Consider the following 16114-nt stretch of genomic DNA (forward strand, 5'->3'; position numbering starts at 1 on the left):
AAAGCAATACTGTACCTCCAACGACCTAGTTCTAAACGAAAGCAAAACCGTTCAAATGACTTTTACCACTAAACGCAACAACACAGACATTACAATACCGGGACTACAAACACAAAATACCTAGGCATCATAATTGACTCCAAGCTATCATGGAAACCCCACATAGACCAGCTCTGCAAAAAGTTAAGTTCAAGTCTCTACGTTATACGTAGGATCAAGCAAGCTTGCAGCCCAGAAGTAGCCAAAGTTGCATATTTAGCTCTATTCGAGTCCCACCTCAGATATGGCATTGCGACTTGGGGTGGAACATCAAAAGGCAACATGGAAAGAGTACTCTTAAAACAAAAAAGAGCAATTAGATGCCTTGCCGACCTGAACTACAGAGACAGTTGCCGAGAAGCCTTCAAGAACCTTAAAATTCTCACATCAATTTCACTCTACATAAGAGAAGTCATTGTCCACACCACTAAAACAGCCCAGCCAAGACACAGAGACATACACCAGCACAACACACGACATGCCGCCAATGTTTCCCTCCCACAACACCATCTGAGTCTGTACGAGAAGAAACCATCCTACAAAGGTGCTCTGTACTTTAACAACCTACCAGAGCACCTCAAGAGAGAACAACCCAATCTGCTCAAGAAGCACCTGACAACATGGCTTATGGACCGGCCGTTCTACTCTAAAGGATGAATTCTTAAACAATAAGCTACCATGAAAAAAAGAAGAAAAAAAGAAAAAAATTCTAATTGTAATTGCAAATTACTGTAATACTTTACGTACATACTGTACATTTTATGTTCCTGACGCATGAATGTTCTCTAGGAATATTTCAATAAAGATTTTGTCTATTGTCTATTGTCTTTTTTGGTCTGAAAATCACAATTTTTATTCTTGAATTTCGTTTATTTACACCCAATTACGATAAGGACTATTATAGATATAAGAACGCTCAGCACGTCCTCTTGATTAATTTACTGGTTGTGGAGGGTAAAAATTGAATAAACAAATCATTTTATTTAATAATTACTAATTGGTTATGTATTAAGATATATTTCCTACAGTAACCTGACAAAGTGGGCTTCCTTGCACTGATTATAGTACAGAAAGTTGCTAATTGCTGCATTTACTTACTTTGCAACACACGTTTTTACTTCGTAGCACAGTTTTTAATTTGTTGCACACCAGTATTCCAACCAAACGAAACAACACAAAACAGCGTGCTTTCATTGTGCACGTAAAATTAAAATGTGTAACACAAGTGGAAATTGCCTTTGCCCACTATTTGCACAAATAAGTATTCGTATTGTAATTCATTTTCAAATTTACATTGTTTTCACAACCATTTTACAGCGCATTTATCCTCATTTCAATATGGTAATCATGTTCTAACATGCCAATGCGGAACTTCATTTGCCGATGAATGTACGAGTAGTACGACGGAGTGACCATGAACATCTCAAGGTCACCGGGTGTTCCAAAGGCGTGTAAAAGCTAGAACTACTAACTAGAACATTCTACGCCTTTACTCCAGCGGTCGATCGGTCAATGAATCATTTACCTAGTCATCTATCAGTTTCCAAACCCACTTACTAACTGCCGACAATGTGTCAAAGTGTTTTGTGGTAAAATCGATATTCAAAAATGGGATTTGTCAATAGATCATAGACCCCTTTGTAAACCAAGTCATTAATCACTGAGAAAAGGGTCGATTTCGAGGTTATGTTCGTCATGTAACAAGTTTTGTAACTTTCTACCATCATTCCATTTCTAGATTTGATTTATTGTCTTTTATGTAGGTGTAGTTTTTCCCTTTTCATTCCTCCGTCATGAGCTGTATTGTACAAAGGAAATATTTCGAATGATGAATGGAAAATAAACTATAAATTTGAGGCTGTCGCAATTGTTGCGCAAGACGAAGGCTGGATTGTACTAGAAAATGCTAACTGCAAAGGTTAATTAATAAGGCGTGACTTTGGCATTAGCGGTCGGTATTATTCATAGGTTATTATCCACCCTTCGTTTCCTCATTCCTTATTCATCTCTAAAATTAGCTTTGCATAAAGAATAGCCACATTTTATAGTTTAAACTACGCATGTGTTGTGTACACTTTTATATATCCACAAATGATATAAACTTTATAGGGCCTACTACTTTCTCTTCACCCATCGTATCATTCTTAAAACATTCATAAGGATAATATAATGTAGTATTGTCGTGGAACGTCTTATTTTTATGCAATCTTTAATGAATAAATCGCTGGTTTCGTGTTCAACATCTTGTTCAGTCATGTAGGTTTCTTGAATAAGTAATCTAATGGTTTTTTCATTGATTGTCCTGCTTTATTTTTAATATTTTTCGTTGTTTCGGTTTTTGCCGCCAAAACGAAAAATAATTCTTTAATGCATCAAGCCTATTTAACTTAAATTTTTGGTATAATCTTGGGGGGGAACACATCTGGGGTATCGCTAAAGTGGTATTAATTTAATTGTTAATTGGCGTTGACTTATTTATAATTATAACAGATACAGGATTTTCTTTTATCCGTGCATTTTTCATCACAGGGCCAACGACTTTTTTTAATTGGTATATCCTGAAGTCAAGATAAACGTTATACTAGAATCATTTAAGAAGACTTGTGCTTTGCCTCCCCGTTGCTGGATGTGACATGCATGGACAAAATATGATCTAGACTATGTAGAGCTAGTTTTAGGTTTAAGCAGGTTAAGTTATGTATTTTTGCGGTTACCGGTACCATAACCAAAGATTACGTAGCATGTGAAATCTTTGCTATAACACAATTCCATTGATAGACAACAATCAAACCAAACTATAGCGTAAAGTACTCTATGTTCAACCAACCATTAGCCAAAACTGTCAGCTAAATGATGGTATGATGCATTAATTAGGCACCAGTGTAGGCTACATGCCACATCACGACATGATGTCATGTAATCTTACACCTAGTTATGTAAGTTATTCAGAGGTTTGCGTGGCAAGTGACTATTCGCTATTAACCTTTAAGTTTAGTACTGTATTCACCATATGGATTACCTATTATAATAAGGCTAACCATAATAATAGGAAAAAGGGCTAACTAAGCCCAAATAGCACTTTTTTGGACAATTTATGCTTAGTGAGATATTTTAATAGGGCATATAAAGGCAAAATGCATATACAAACTCGTAAAGTTAGTTTATACTCAATTTCAATATGGCCTAATAAATTTATCTAGGCTATCTACAAATTATTTTAGGCATAAGTTGCATAAGTGTAAGATTATTGAACGGTGGAGATTCATGGTGGAAGGAAAATACATAAGTTAGGTGTGCTATTCTGGAGAAAATATATGATAAAGGAAACTGTATAATCTCATCGTAATAAAATATGATTACATAATAATTGCTTTCTTCTTACTACTCGCTAACAAGCAAACCTCGCTTCATTGTTAAATGTTTGCAATCAAGCAAATAACGAGCGCTTTTAGGCTAATTAGCCGACCTTACACTACCAGCTTGGTTGATAACATAACCTAAACTGCCTGTCAAAGTAAGAATAGCTCATGATAACATGTAGCCTAGGCTAAATATCAAGAAATTGGGTAGGTAAATCAATAACAAATTTACAAAGATGTGTTTAATTGTTTCAACGTAATTTTCTTAACTAAGCATCATATAAAACATAGTTAGTTACACTAGTTAACTTATCAGGCCTAACTTAGCCTATATTAAGAGAACACCACCTTATTGTTTGCTATTTTATAAGATAACGATGCCGTAGTCTTAAGTTAGAAAGCACATTTTGAAAGTTAGTCTATTAAAGAATCCTACATATAGGGCTAACCTAACTTAATGTATAGTGTACTTAATAAGTTAGGCCTAAGTTATTAAAAATCCACAACTGAAACGGCAACTTAACTTACTCAAAACAATTAAAATCTTAAAATACGGTAGGCCTAACATATTATTTTTATTATTGGAGCTGAGTAAGTTGTCTTATTTTGTACCTGGTTCAAAACAAGCCACGAATACTAAACAAGCCTAAATACACTAAAATCGTTCACGAAACTCAATAGCCTAGCCTACTAACTTATTAGGCTAAGCCTCATTGAACAAAACAACAACAAAATTCTAAATAATGAGTAGGCCCTAAATTGCACCGTTATTCGTTTTTTACAAGTCAATACCTTGGCTATCACTTTCACTTGCTGGTAAAAGAGATTCCTCTTTGATCTGCTTTATCATATCCATGTAACGTTTCATTTCGATTGTATCCTCTTCAATCTCCTCGAGGTTAAGCAATTCTTGGAGAGATTCAGGACTGTACAATCTACATAGTTCTAGTTTCAACTTTACACACTTAACCTTGATTTTAAGAACAGCCCCGACCATTTCATTCAGCGTACTAAGATGTTCGGACGCTTTCATGTCCAGATTTTTCCAGAAGTCTTTTTCCAATGGTTTGTTGCTGTCGTCTATTTGTTGTGATGACATAATGTAGAGAAATTTGGTTATCTTTCGTTAGTGTAATCGTAACTTACTATGAAAGTATACCTGTGCAATGTCACTAACTAACAAATTAGTCAACTGTTTGCGTCTTATTATCTGCAATAACCAACACAAAACTTGAATTCCAACCTCAACGGAAACAGTTATACTTATACAAGCCGGCCGGCAATACCTATATCGTGAGTGAATCAGCTGTCGCAACAATCGATGCCAGCGTTGCATGTGACTCGCGATGACCTTCGGGTAATTCTGAGCGTTGGCGGCCAGTTAAAGGCGGTGACGTATTCTTTACTCCCTCTACCATGTAAACTGGGCTCATTTAGTCGACGGCTAGGTTTGGTTTGAAACGTTTCACTGAAATCCACGAAAACTACTACCGGTGCAGGAAGATTCCTATAGTATTTGTCACCTAAGGAAAACCATGGCGGAATTTTGTGGTTGTTGTAGTGAGTCCTTCTTGGTCGTGACTCCCTCGTTTGTGCGGGTGTCTTGTTGGGGATGTCGGCAAAATTTCCATGATCGCTGTCTTCACATGAATGATCTCGAACGGAGAATTTTCCGAGAAAGAAGTATTTGGTGGTGTCCGCCTTGTTCTACCGACAGATCTATGAGGGGACTGAGAATTGAAGATCCTCCAGGTATGAATTTTACTTCTTTAAAATCATATTCCTTGATTGTAAAGTTTCGTGTATACCGTTCAATTATATATACTTCAAGCTAACCCCCGAACTGAAACATCGTTTCCACCCACTTCACACCTCAAATAAGAGTCCTGAAATTCCGGTACCATTTAAAAGTTACGTTGGAGAACATTATTAATTTGGTATAAACACGTTTTATAATCATAGGTCACTTAAGTAACCAGGCACATAGAGATAAAACTGCACATAGGACCTTGTGTAGCAGCTTCGTAGATTTGAAAACATCCATAAGGACTCCACTCCACGTAGGTATTGCCTTCGAAAACACACATTATTGGAACCTTTGTGTGGCAACAATGTAGAATTTAGACAACACACGTAAACGGCCAACGGGATATTTACGTATATTTATAGCTAACCTAAATGAAAAACGAAACAAAATAAAATTTAAATTTATTAATCTAAAATGCTTGGAATAAACAACCGCATTAGCGGAAATTTCCTAATTCCTATGAAATGGCGACCATACTAAATATGTAATTTAAGCCAAGTAATGGAGACGAGTGTATATAATAAGCTGGGGCAGTTTGGTTTAGAATAATAATGATTATATCTTTATCACTTAAAAATCTTAAATAATTGTAATACGTACGGTCAAAATAAATCACAAACTTAGCGATCGATTTGCGTTCCGATACAGTTCGCCAAAAATATTGATCACATAAACTTTATCAGTGTTATATTGCAGAAATATTGTCGCCAGTCCCCAACTGAAATAACATTAAACACATGCATGTTTAGTTTTGTAAATATTTTAGTAGGTAAGTACGGTATGATAACACGAACAATATTTATTTACCTACATCAATATTTACAATATCAAAACACGAAAGGCACATTAGGTTGGTGACTGATATGGGAAAAGTATCAATAGCACACGAAATATTGGATCACGAAATCGGCACCAATCAGAAATCTGTTTATCGGAACCTCATGAATCATGATGGCGCCGGTAGGTAAGTTATTGAAGGTTGAATCAGAGTGTGTAGGGCTAACAGCAACAGCACACACGCAACGCAGGGTAAAAATAATGAGTGATAATGAGTGTCCCATACCAGCCGCTTGCCGGCCGGCGAAGCGCGGTGGACGAACCTCATTGGTCGAGCGCTCACCCCTTCCCTTCCCCTACCAACTTCCGCCACTGATATACTCCGCTCTTCGCCGGACTTGATCACTGTTGCTGTTGCTGTCGTGTGTGTCTAGTTTGTGGTTTTGTGTTTTCCAGTTTATTAACTTAACAGTGAGTAGTTTCTTGTTCTTCTTTGGTTAAGTTTTAGAGGTTAGAGAAGCTAATTTGTAAAATTGTAATATATGATGTGATTTAAATTTTGTTGTTTTTTTTATTTAATTTGGTAAGGTAGGTCAGAAACTGAGGTGCAATAGTTTGACAGGTTAGAAGTTGGATAGGTCTGATTCTGGTGATTTAAGTTTTAAGTCCTAAACTTTTTTGTTTTGGACAAACTACATTACTGTATTTTAAAACAGTCCATAAAAATTGTAAGTCAATATAACAATATAAGTAAGTTAATTCCCTTATTGGGCTAAGCCTAGCTAACGATTGCATAGGCCTACATGAATTTTAGGTCCTAACTTACAGTAAAATTGAAAATATAAAATTAAAATTAAATCTACCTTTTGTTCAGTATTTTAATATCTAAAAATAACCAGTAAATGCATGTAGTAGCAGTTCTTGTACAGTTAAATAAATAATTCCTGCATTTTAAAAGATTATTTTTAATCAGTATGTACTAATTCAACATCCTGGAAAAAAACAGTCCAACTTACAATAGACTAAGTGAAACAATATAAATAGTGCCCTAAAATTATGTGTAAGTAGGTTGAAATTGACAGGGCCCAGAATAGATTGTTATTTTAGAAATTAGCCTCTATGTTATTTTGTATGTAACTTTTATGTAAAATATTAATGTTGTAGGAAATATGTTGCCTCTTGAAATGAGAACCGTTGTAGGTAGATTTAATAATTAATTATACTAGACCAGAATTGACTAATTTCTACCATTTATTGACTATGAGAAATCATTTGAAATAAAATGTAAAAAAGTTTATAGGGGAAAAAGATAACTTTATTGTAATTCAAATACATTCAAACCCTAATAGTATTCAACAATGTTGTTAAAAACTCACAGAATATTGACTAAATCATGTCCCCACATATGAATAAAAGTAATTCTTAAAAAAAAAAAAAAAAAAAAAATAGCTTGACCAGGTAAAATTGAATTTTTTTATTAAAATAATGATCTGCAGCTCGCATTTAAAAAAGGCCGTTTTGCTATTTGCGATTACGATGCCATTACAAGGTACTAAATATGCCCATTTTGTAATAATTGCAAGACATTCAATAACTGTTACCTTAAAATTTTAATTTGAAAATATGTGTTTAGCTACGTACTTATTTTTGAAATTACTTAGTTTTTACTATTATACGCAAATATTGGTATTTCCACTTTTTGGCATACACAAGAAAGTCAGTTTAGTCAACATGTGCCGCTATCAGATCTCGATAGGCATGTTGGGAACAAAGAGCAAGAGCCTTGAAGGGCGTTGACCGAGAAGTGAAAGGAGCTGGACCAAGGACTGCGGAAGGCGAGGCGAACCCGGTGGCCTCCAGAACTGGGTGTACTTCCACACTGAGGCATGCATGGGTAACTGGAGTAGGCAAAGAATTCAATTTTAATCGCCATTTCATGTTCACAATTTTTATCACTTTTAAAACCTTTGTTGAAAATATCTTGAGTAAATTATCAAAATTGGTTATCACACCTCAATCAAATAGTCCTATTTTATTAGACTATTTACTAATATCACTGAGGCGTTAACTTTTTATTAATAAAATTGTAACTTAGCCTATGTGTTTTTAAGGCCTAATAAGCGTAGAAGAAAGTTGCTATGGTGCCCGGTCAAAATTTTTTATTCCGTAAGTTATTCGAAAGGTGAAGTTTGACTTTGGTCTGAATGTATTGTTTTATGCGTTTTCTTTACGAGTTTGTTAGCTAAGGTCTTTCGTGAGTAATTTAGTTTTATAACATTCTTGCCTCAGGAAAATTGTCTCGGGATAGCCAGAGTAGGCGTAATAGGGTCAATGGTAAAACTCTATGGATTTCCTATCTTTATATTTCAGCTGTTAAGTATACCGAAGATTATAAAATGCAAAACAAACAGTCCCAGCATACTCATCAACAAGATAAAATGCGCAAAGGCAAGCAACCCCAAGATCAAAAAGTCAACAATGAAAAGATAAAAGTCGATAAAAAAGATGAGAAGATAAAAAATTTTCAAGAAAAAGTTGATGTTAAAGGTGCTAAAGGTAAAAAAGACAGTGAAAAGTCAGAAGAAAAAGAAGTTAAAAATAAAAATGATAAGGGAGAAATGAAAGAGAACAATTTAATCAAGGGTAAAAATGAGTCAGGCAAAAATGAAGTTAAGAAAGTTGAATCAGATAAAGATGCTAAGACAAAACATGAAAATAAAAATAGAGACAAGGATGACAAAAGTGAGTCAGACGAAAATAAATAGTATGCACAGAGTTGAATAGATTTCAAAAGTCTACTCACATTTTAGTACACATATCAAGCAAGCTTTAGCGACACTTTCATAATAAAAACAATATAACAATCCAGTTTACTATTATGGGTAAATGTGATTTTTTCTCAAAGAATCCACAAAACTGCAATCGCAACAATGCAATTTAGATCACACATGTGCACTTTAGAGCACTATATTTTTTTCTGGTTCCCCCTTGTATGCAACTTTCAGTTTTTAGTGTATTTCTAAAGAATGTTGTATTGATAGTCGTGTTGCACATTTATTTTGTCATGTAGCGTAGCTCAATGTCACAAAATCAAGTAAGAAAGAATTATTGGAAATTGTAAACCAAAGTTTTTATTTGTTAAAACGAATAAGTTTGTATCTGTTTTTGTTTTGTTGCTGTACTTTTTGTAGGTAGCCTACATTTATTTAGTATATTTTAACTTTGTAAATGTGTAGGTACCTATATATAGGATTTAGATATAGTTTTTTTATACCCCTAATTATAAAAGTAGTCCAGTCAATGAATGATCCAAAAGTAGGTGTAGAGTGCGTGAGCAGGTAACTAAGCGATTCATTCAGAAACTTGTTCAGGGGGCTTAGGGTGTTAACATACCAAAAGTCCTGACACCTACTAGTAGGTGGTGAGCCAGGGGGTGGAGGGGGGAAAAAGGGGGGGAAAAGGTACGCATTTTGGGTTTTTTGATTATATCTCGAAAACTATCAACTTTTTGTATACTATAGTAAATTATAAAATTGAAGAAGATTAAATTTTCTACAAGAAAAGTATATAATGTGTTTATTTTGGTTCGACAGATTACGAGTTATAACTTATTTAATTGATATCTTATTAAAATACTCCTTCCATAAGAAATACATTTAAATTAGTATGCGAAATGGGGCGAATCCTATCCGCCCAAAGGAAATTTAACTGATATTCTGGAAATCTTGACAAAATTTCCAGTAATTTGACACTTTAATAATGAAATTTTGTCAAAAATTAAAGCGAGGGTGAGCGTTTAAAAATGGGATGATTTAAGTTTTTTTTTATATTTTCAATAAAAAAAACACCAAAACTCGACATTTTGTTACCTCGCCCTCGCCTTAATTTTGGATCAATTTTAATGATTAAAGTGTCAAATTACTTGAAATTTTGTCAAGATTTCCAGAATATCATTTATATTTCCTTTGGGCGGATAGGATTCGCCCCATTTCGCATACTAATTTACATGTATTTCTTATGGAAGGAGATTTTAATAAGATATCAATTAAATAAGTTATAACTCGTAATCTGTTGAACCAAAATAAACACATTATATACTTTTCTTGTAGAAAATTTATTCTTCTTCAATTTTATAATTTACTATAGTATACAAAAAGTTGATAGTTTTCGAGATATAATCAAAAAACCCAAAATGCATACCTTTTCCCCCCCTCCACCCCCTGGCTCACCACCTAGGAGTCAGGACTTTTGGTATGTTAACACCCTAAGCCCCCTGAACAAGTTTCTGAAGGAATCGCTTAGTTACCTGCTCACGCACTCTACACCTACTTTTGGATCATTCCTTGACTGGACTAAAGAGGTTTTAATTGATTTACAATTAAAAAAAAATACGACATTGAACAATGCTTTGCAATTTGACAATCTATATGTCTGCATGTCAAATTTTAATGAAAATAAAAATTAGATTTTTTGTTTGATTTCATCATTATTTTAAAATACGGATAACAGCTTAAAGGTAATATTTTATGCCATGCATAATCAGAATCAGACAAGTTTCTAAATTAAAATACTTAGTCACAAAAGTAAATTAAATTATGTAGGCTACAATATTTTGACAGCACCAAACCTATCCACTCCACATTATTGTTTATTGGAAGCCACAGAATAAGTGCACTTTTATACTGAATAGAGAGAGTGTTGAAAATTCAAACCACTCTAATTAGCCAGATTACTATCTGTAATTAGGTATGATATTTTTGTTCCCACAGTTGATGGAAATGACTAATTACACAGGCTGGGTTGGTGACCCTGTAAGTCAGAGATCAAACAAAGAGATATCATATCTCTCTTTACAAATGTTATACAACTGTCTTCTTTGGGCTGCTAAAAATAAACAAACATCTGTACAGTTCTAGTTCTGTTGTTTCTACTTAAATAAAAAAAAATCATTGATGTTCTCTCTGCGTTTCAAATTTAAGTAGAAATTTATTCAATTTTTTGTATATATTTCTTGTCTTTGAACCATCTTCTCATTAGGTTAAGATATCTAGTCTTTCATGCTTTGACAAAAAAGTCTATACGTTTAGCATGTTTAATGTTTAAATCCCGAGTATCAACGTAATACTGTCCCAATATTGACATAATCCTCGTAAATACTGTTGGTATTGAAAGTATTGTCACAATGTTGTATCGTATTATAAATATTTTACAACATAGGTATGTCTTGAAAATATTTTCCATTTTATCTAATAGGCGATATTTGGCTTAGTTTAAATTTAATCCTACTTTAATTTTAAAAATAAATAAAACCATGAACAATGAACATTAATTACTGTATTTATTTAAATGTTTTCTCTTAAAAATGTGATGTCTACAAATACTGGAACAATCCTATGAAGTTGCAAGTGAATTACGTATTGTATGACAATAATTCAAATGTGGGTGTTTAATATAAAATATGGGTTTAAATAATAAGCTAGATGCGATTTGTTTGCATAGGCTAAGTATGCAGTGGTAGGTTAGTTATTTAGTTTTTTAACCTATTATTACACACATTGATTAGTATAAACTACTAGGGGTTGAGCATGCATTGTTTGTAATATACGTAAATTTATAGGAAATAGATTTTTTGTTAAACACATTATCACTTTACATTCCTTAGGTATGTTGTCTAGAGGTTAGAAAGAAACAAATTTGTTCCCCAGTATTCACAAACAAATTTGATAAGTTTGGTCTGATTTCCTTTTTTATGTGTTTGTTTACACCAGTAGCTTGTTCTTTGAAAATTGGCTCTCCTTTTGCAATTGTACCAACAACCTTCAGATTTGACACAAGGTCTATCTAAAATCCACTCGCCTAGACTATTAATTAATTAATTATAAAATAATTTACTCAACTAAACACTTTTGTTATTTTTTGTTATTGTAAAATCAATCATAACACCGTACTGTATGTCCCACATACCACTAATACCATAATACTGTATGCATCCCACACAGGTTTTGACCTCGGGATGCAGACTTTATTATGTTCCAAAGTGTGAAAGTGTGTTTTTTATAAATTTACAAACAGTATCAACAGTTTAATTTAAAAAAATGTAATTTAGTTAGTATATAGCGTGAATATTCTGTAATATTATGTAAAGAGAACAATAAAGAGAGTTTCATTCATTCATGTTTCTACAGAGATGGGTCTAGACTTCTACTACACTCCTGGCAGCGCTCCTTGCCGCGCTGTGCTGTTGGCCGCTAAAGCAGTCGGAGTCGACCTCAACCTTAAACACCTGGATCTCATGAAGGGCGAACACCTCAAGCCAGAGTTCGTTAAAGTAAGTCACCCACTGCTACTTCAAAATTGGTTCAAATACCAGCTTCTGCAAAAATTTAAGTGTTAATTGCTTTTGCCGCAACTAAAAGAAAATCACAGTTTTGATACAACACAAAAGCTACTCATCTGTTTCCATAAAATTATCCTAACCCAGCCTAATTATCTTAAACTAGTGTAGAGGTTCATTAACCTCCATGGACAATCATTGGCGGGGATTCAAGGCTGTTTGAAACCCAGGGCCTGTTTGAAGGATGTCATAATCGCTTTAACAGAAGGTCGTATATTCAGGAACAGTACATAACATAAGCAAAACAGACACACAAATAGGATAATTTAATCCACAATTAAAAAACAATAAAACAGTACATTTAATGACAAACATATTGGTTTTGGGCAGTGATGTGGCAGGTAACCAATGTTGACTAAACATTTAAAACCTGTATTAACACTGTTATATCATCATTTGATAACAATTGAATTAATACATTTTTAATTAACTTGGTGTTGTTACAAATAAAAACGACAAGCCAAATAATGAACCCTAGCAATAATCATTAAATGATACTGAATTCTGTTTTGTTACTGAATCTTAATATGCTAGGCAATAACAAAACATACCTACGCCACACATTTATAAACATATCTTTACCCGGTAAATTCAAGATGACGGCTAAACGTGCTAATTATTTCTAAACATGCCTCTACAGTACAGTACAAGCTCTCAACATTCTTAAACTAATTTGTTTTCAATTATTATGTGCTTTTTGTGCTCTTGACATAAATCAGAGCTTTGCTATGGATAAATGTTTAACTATTATTTAGAAGCTAAAACCACATGTGAAAACGACTAATTTACGGTTTTAAATACAAAATGGTTTTGTAATTTTACTTAAAAGAAACAATTACAAAGATTCAGTTCATCAAGGGCATAGTGATCTTTGTGAATATTTTAAAGTTTATTTCAACTCGATAAACACTTTAATAATGCCACGAAGTTCTATTTTGTAGGACCATGTTTACATGTTAACCAGCCGGCAGGTGGAACCCTCTTATGTTATAATGTGATTGAGAGTTGAGTTGACGGAGGTTTTTGTTTTGCAGATCAACCCACAACACAATGTTCCCACACTTGATGACAACGGCTTTGCCATCAATGAAAGGTAATTGTTATTCTTTAAGGACTTTGTAGTTTTTAAATATGAATCTAATTGTGTTTTTTTTTTGTTTTCACCCGTTTGTAATCATAAATTTGAATAATTAATTCTTGATTGTTGAACTGTATTCCTTCTAATAATTGGTGTTGCACAAAGTATATCATGAGACAACTAACATTGTATTTTGTCCTACCAGCCGTGCCATAATCTGCTACCTGGCTGAGAAGTACGGCAAAGACGACTCCCTCTACCCCAAGGATGCCAAGAAACGAGCACTCGTCAACCAGAGGCTGTTCTTTGACATGGGAACACTTTACCAAAGATTTGGAGACCTCTACGTAAGTTTGTCTATGCGACTTAGTTCTATAACGTATTTAGTAAATATTAATTATTTTCACCACACTACTGTACTCTTTGTAGAAGAGAAAGTTGTTTTCAGAAAGGGAACGGTTAGTCAGCTGGAGTACAGTAAATTTACCTGTCAGTTTTGCAATAGGACTTTAACACAACAATGCTTGCCCACAGCAACAATGCTAAATATTTAGTTTGTTTAAATCACTTTGATTGAAAAACAACATTGTGTAGGTAGCGTAATTGTGAACATATAAAAAATTAATTTACCCTAGAAGATGCTTTAGGATTGTGAATATTGTGAAATTCCACAATAGTCCACAAAAGAAATATAGCTCAAATCTGCTGCCTGGTAATCCAAAACTAGGCATATGGGTCCATGTTTTCAAAGTGGCAAAATCATAGCAATATAAGTAAGGTGAAGCATAATTTTATGTTATTAGTCTAGAAATGGCTTATTAGCAAAAAACTGAGTAAAAATGTTGTCGCTGGTAGTATGGCAAAAAGGTATTCATCCAGGAAAGCGTTTATGGTACACTACTCACATGAAATCCTGCGCTAGGAAACCCTTGTACGGAAACTATCATGCTTGTACCATAAACATTTACATCCTGGCCTTTATTATTTAACTCAACTCAAAATATTATTCATTGTTCTTGTAAGAATCTTTTTACAATTGATTGTATACTGTCTATATTCACTTACCTACATAAATTAATACCATGAGAGCAACCCTGATTGATGCTTTCAAGACTCTAAATACTTGCACAATCAACATTTTCATGTTTTAATGATAACTCAATGTCCAGTACCCTGTGATGTTCGGAGGAGCTCCCTTCGATGATGAGAAGAAGAAGAAGTTGGACGAGGCCTTTGAATTCCTGGACAAGTACTTGGAAGACGGCAAGTGGGCTGCCGGAGACAACTACACACTGGCTGACATCACACTGGCGGCATCCGTCAGTACAGCTGAGGTGAGTAGACACTGAAGGAGACATCCCATCTTTATGGTCCATCTGTAGCCTATTTTTCATTTAGAAAAGAACCTAGTTGAGTTCACAGAGTTTGATACAGTTTTATTTTCACCTTGTAACTAACGTTGACTTTTTGTTAGATAAGAAAAATCATCAATTGAGAGGCCAATGAAAAAACGGCTTCTTTCAGAACTAAACCCACTAGGAATAGAACCAGCAAACTTCAAAATTAAATTTTTAGATTAGGTAATGTAAACTAAGCTGGATAGCTGAGTGGTTACAGTGCTCGCCTTGTAATCAAAAGGTTGCCGGATCGATCCTGAGAAAAGTTAGTAGCTTTTTGCTGGTTCAAAACTGGAACCTGCTGTTCTTGACCATTGTGCTCTTAATAAATGATTATCCTTGCTAATGAAACAGCTGATCTTAGGCTGTTGACGCTTCTCAGATCATCTCACTCCATTCTTCACTCATATGTTTGGGTTAAAATACGAACCTAGGTAGCATCAGCATCTCCATTTAAATCGACAACAACAATAATCAACTTGTATGTATTTTCTCAGGTGGTTGGTTATGACGTCAGCAAGTACCCCAACGTAGCCAAATGGTTAGCCAAGGCTAAGTCTACACTTCCTGGCTACGCAGAGGCCAATGAGAAGGGAGTACAGATGTTCAAGGGGATGTACGAAGCACTCACCAAGAAGGCATAAGCTGTTCCTGTCAAGGAACTTTCGACTGTTACTTTCATAAAGTATTATACGTTCACTCCTCACTATGCATTAGATCATTCATTGTTTAGATGTTGTTGTTTATATGTTAACACACTAATGTGATAAATTAATGTAAAATGTGTTTACATGTTTCAATAAAACACGTTGAATACAACAAAAAGAAATCATTTCCTTGGGTTTTAGAGTTTTAAAACAATAGTTTGATAGCTAACTGATTATAATTCTCACCTAATTTCTGGATTCCATTTTCGCTTCCACAATGTCCATTCCATTTACACTAATATTTTCTGGATATTGAGAAGGCTGAACAATTTTAAACTAGGTACACAGTTATCCTTGATCTATCAAATGGAAAGTAGCCTGCTTCCATTTAAATATTAGATTATCTTACAACAAAATAAAAGTGTTTGAGTACACAGTACAACACCTCTCGTTACAAATGCTTACTTACTTGGATTAGAGAGGATTTCATAACAATGGGACCAATTTTTCTGTAAACATTACTGTAAGTTTTTACAATATTTAAAAAATGTACTCAAGCCACTCACCCGTTATTTAAGACATCTACACATACTTTAGTTTGAATTTCAAGTTAAAT

The 16114-nt window shown here is 34.1% G+C and overlaps 1 protein-coding gene across 2 annotated transcripts; it reads left to right on the forward strand.

Annotated features, from left to right (window-relative positions):
* Positions 1-4843: 4843 nt before the first annotated feature.
* LOC128990177 (glutathione S-transferase 1-like) lies at positions 4844-15674 on the forward strand. 2 transcript variants are annotated; one of them, XM_054412459.1, is made up of 6 exons: positions 4844-5150; positions 12168-12310; positions 13411-13469; positions 13660-13801; positions 14624-14788; positions 15349-15674. In XM_054412459.1, the coding sequence occupies exons 1-6, from the start codon at positions 4934-4936 to the stop codon at positions 15493-15495; spliced, it is 873 nt and encodes a 290-aa protein (XP_054268434.1). In that variant the 5' UTR covers positions 4844-4933; the 3' UTR covers positions 15496-15674. The 2 variants fall into 2 exon arrangements, with proteins under 2 accessions (XP_054268434.1, XP_054268435.1); XM_054412460.1 differs by lacking the exon at positions 4844-5150 and adding an exon at positions 6323-6453.
* Positions 15675-16114: the final 440 nt, after the last annotated feature.

The sequence above is a fragment of the Macrosteles quadrilineatus genome, unplaced genomic scaffold, assembly GCF_028750875.1.
Source record: "Macrosteles quadrilineatus isolate MER2022 unplaced genomic scaffold, UCM_ALF_1.0 Scaffold_3__2_contigs__length_128488019, whole genome shotgun sequence".
Classification (NCBI taxonomy): domain Eukaryota; kingdom Metazoa; phylum Arthropoda; class Insecta; order Hemiptera; family Cicadellidae; genus Macrosteles; species Macrosteles quadrilineatus.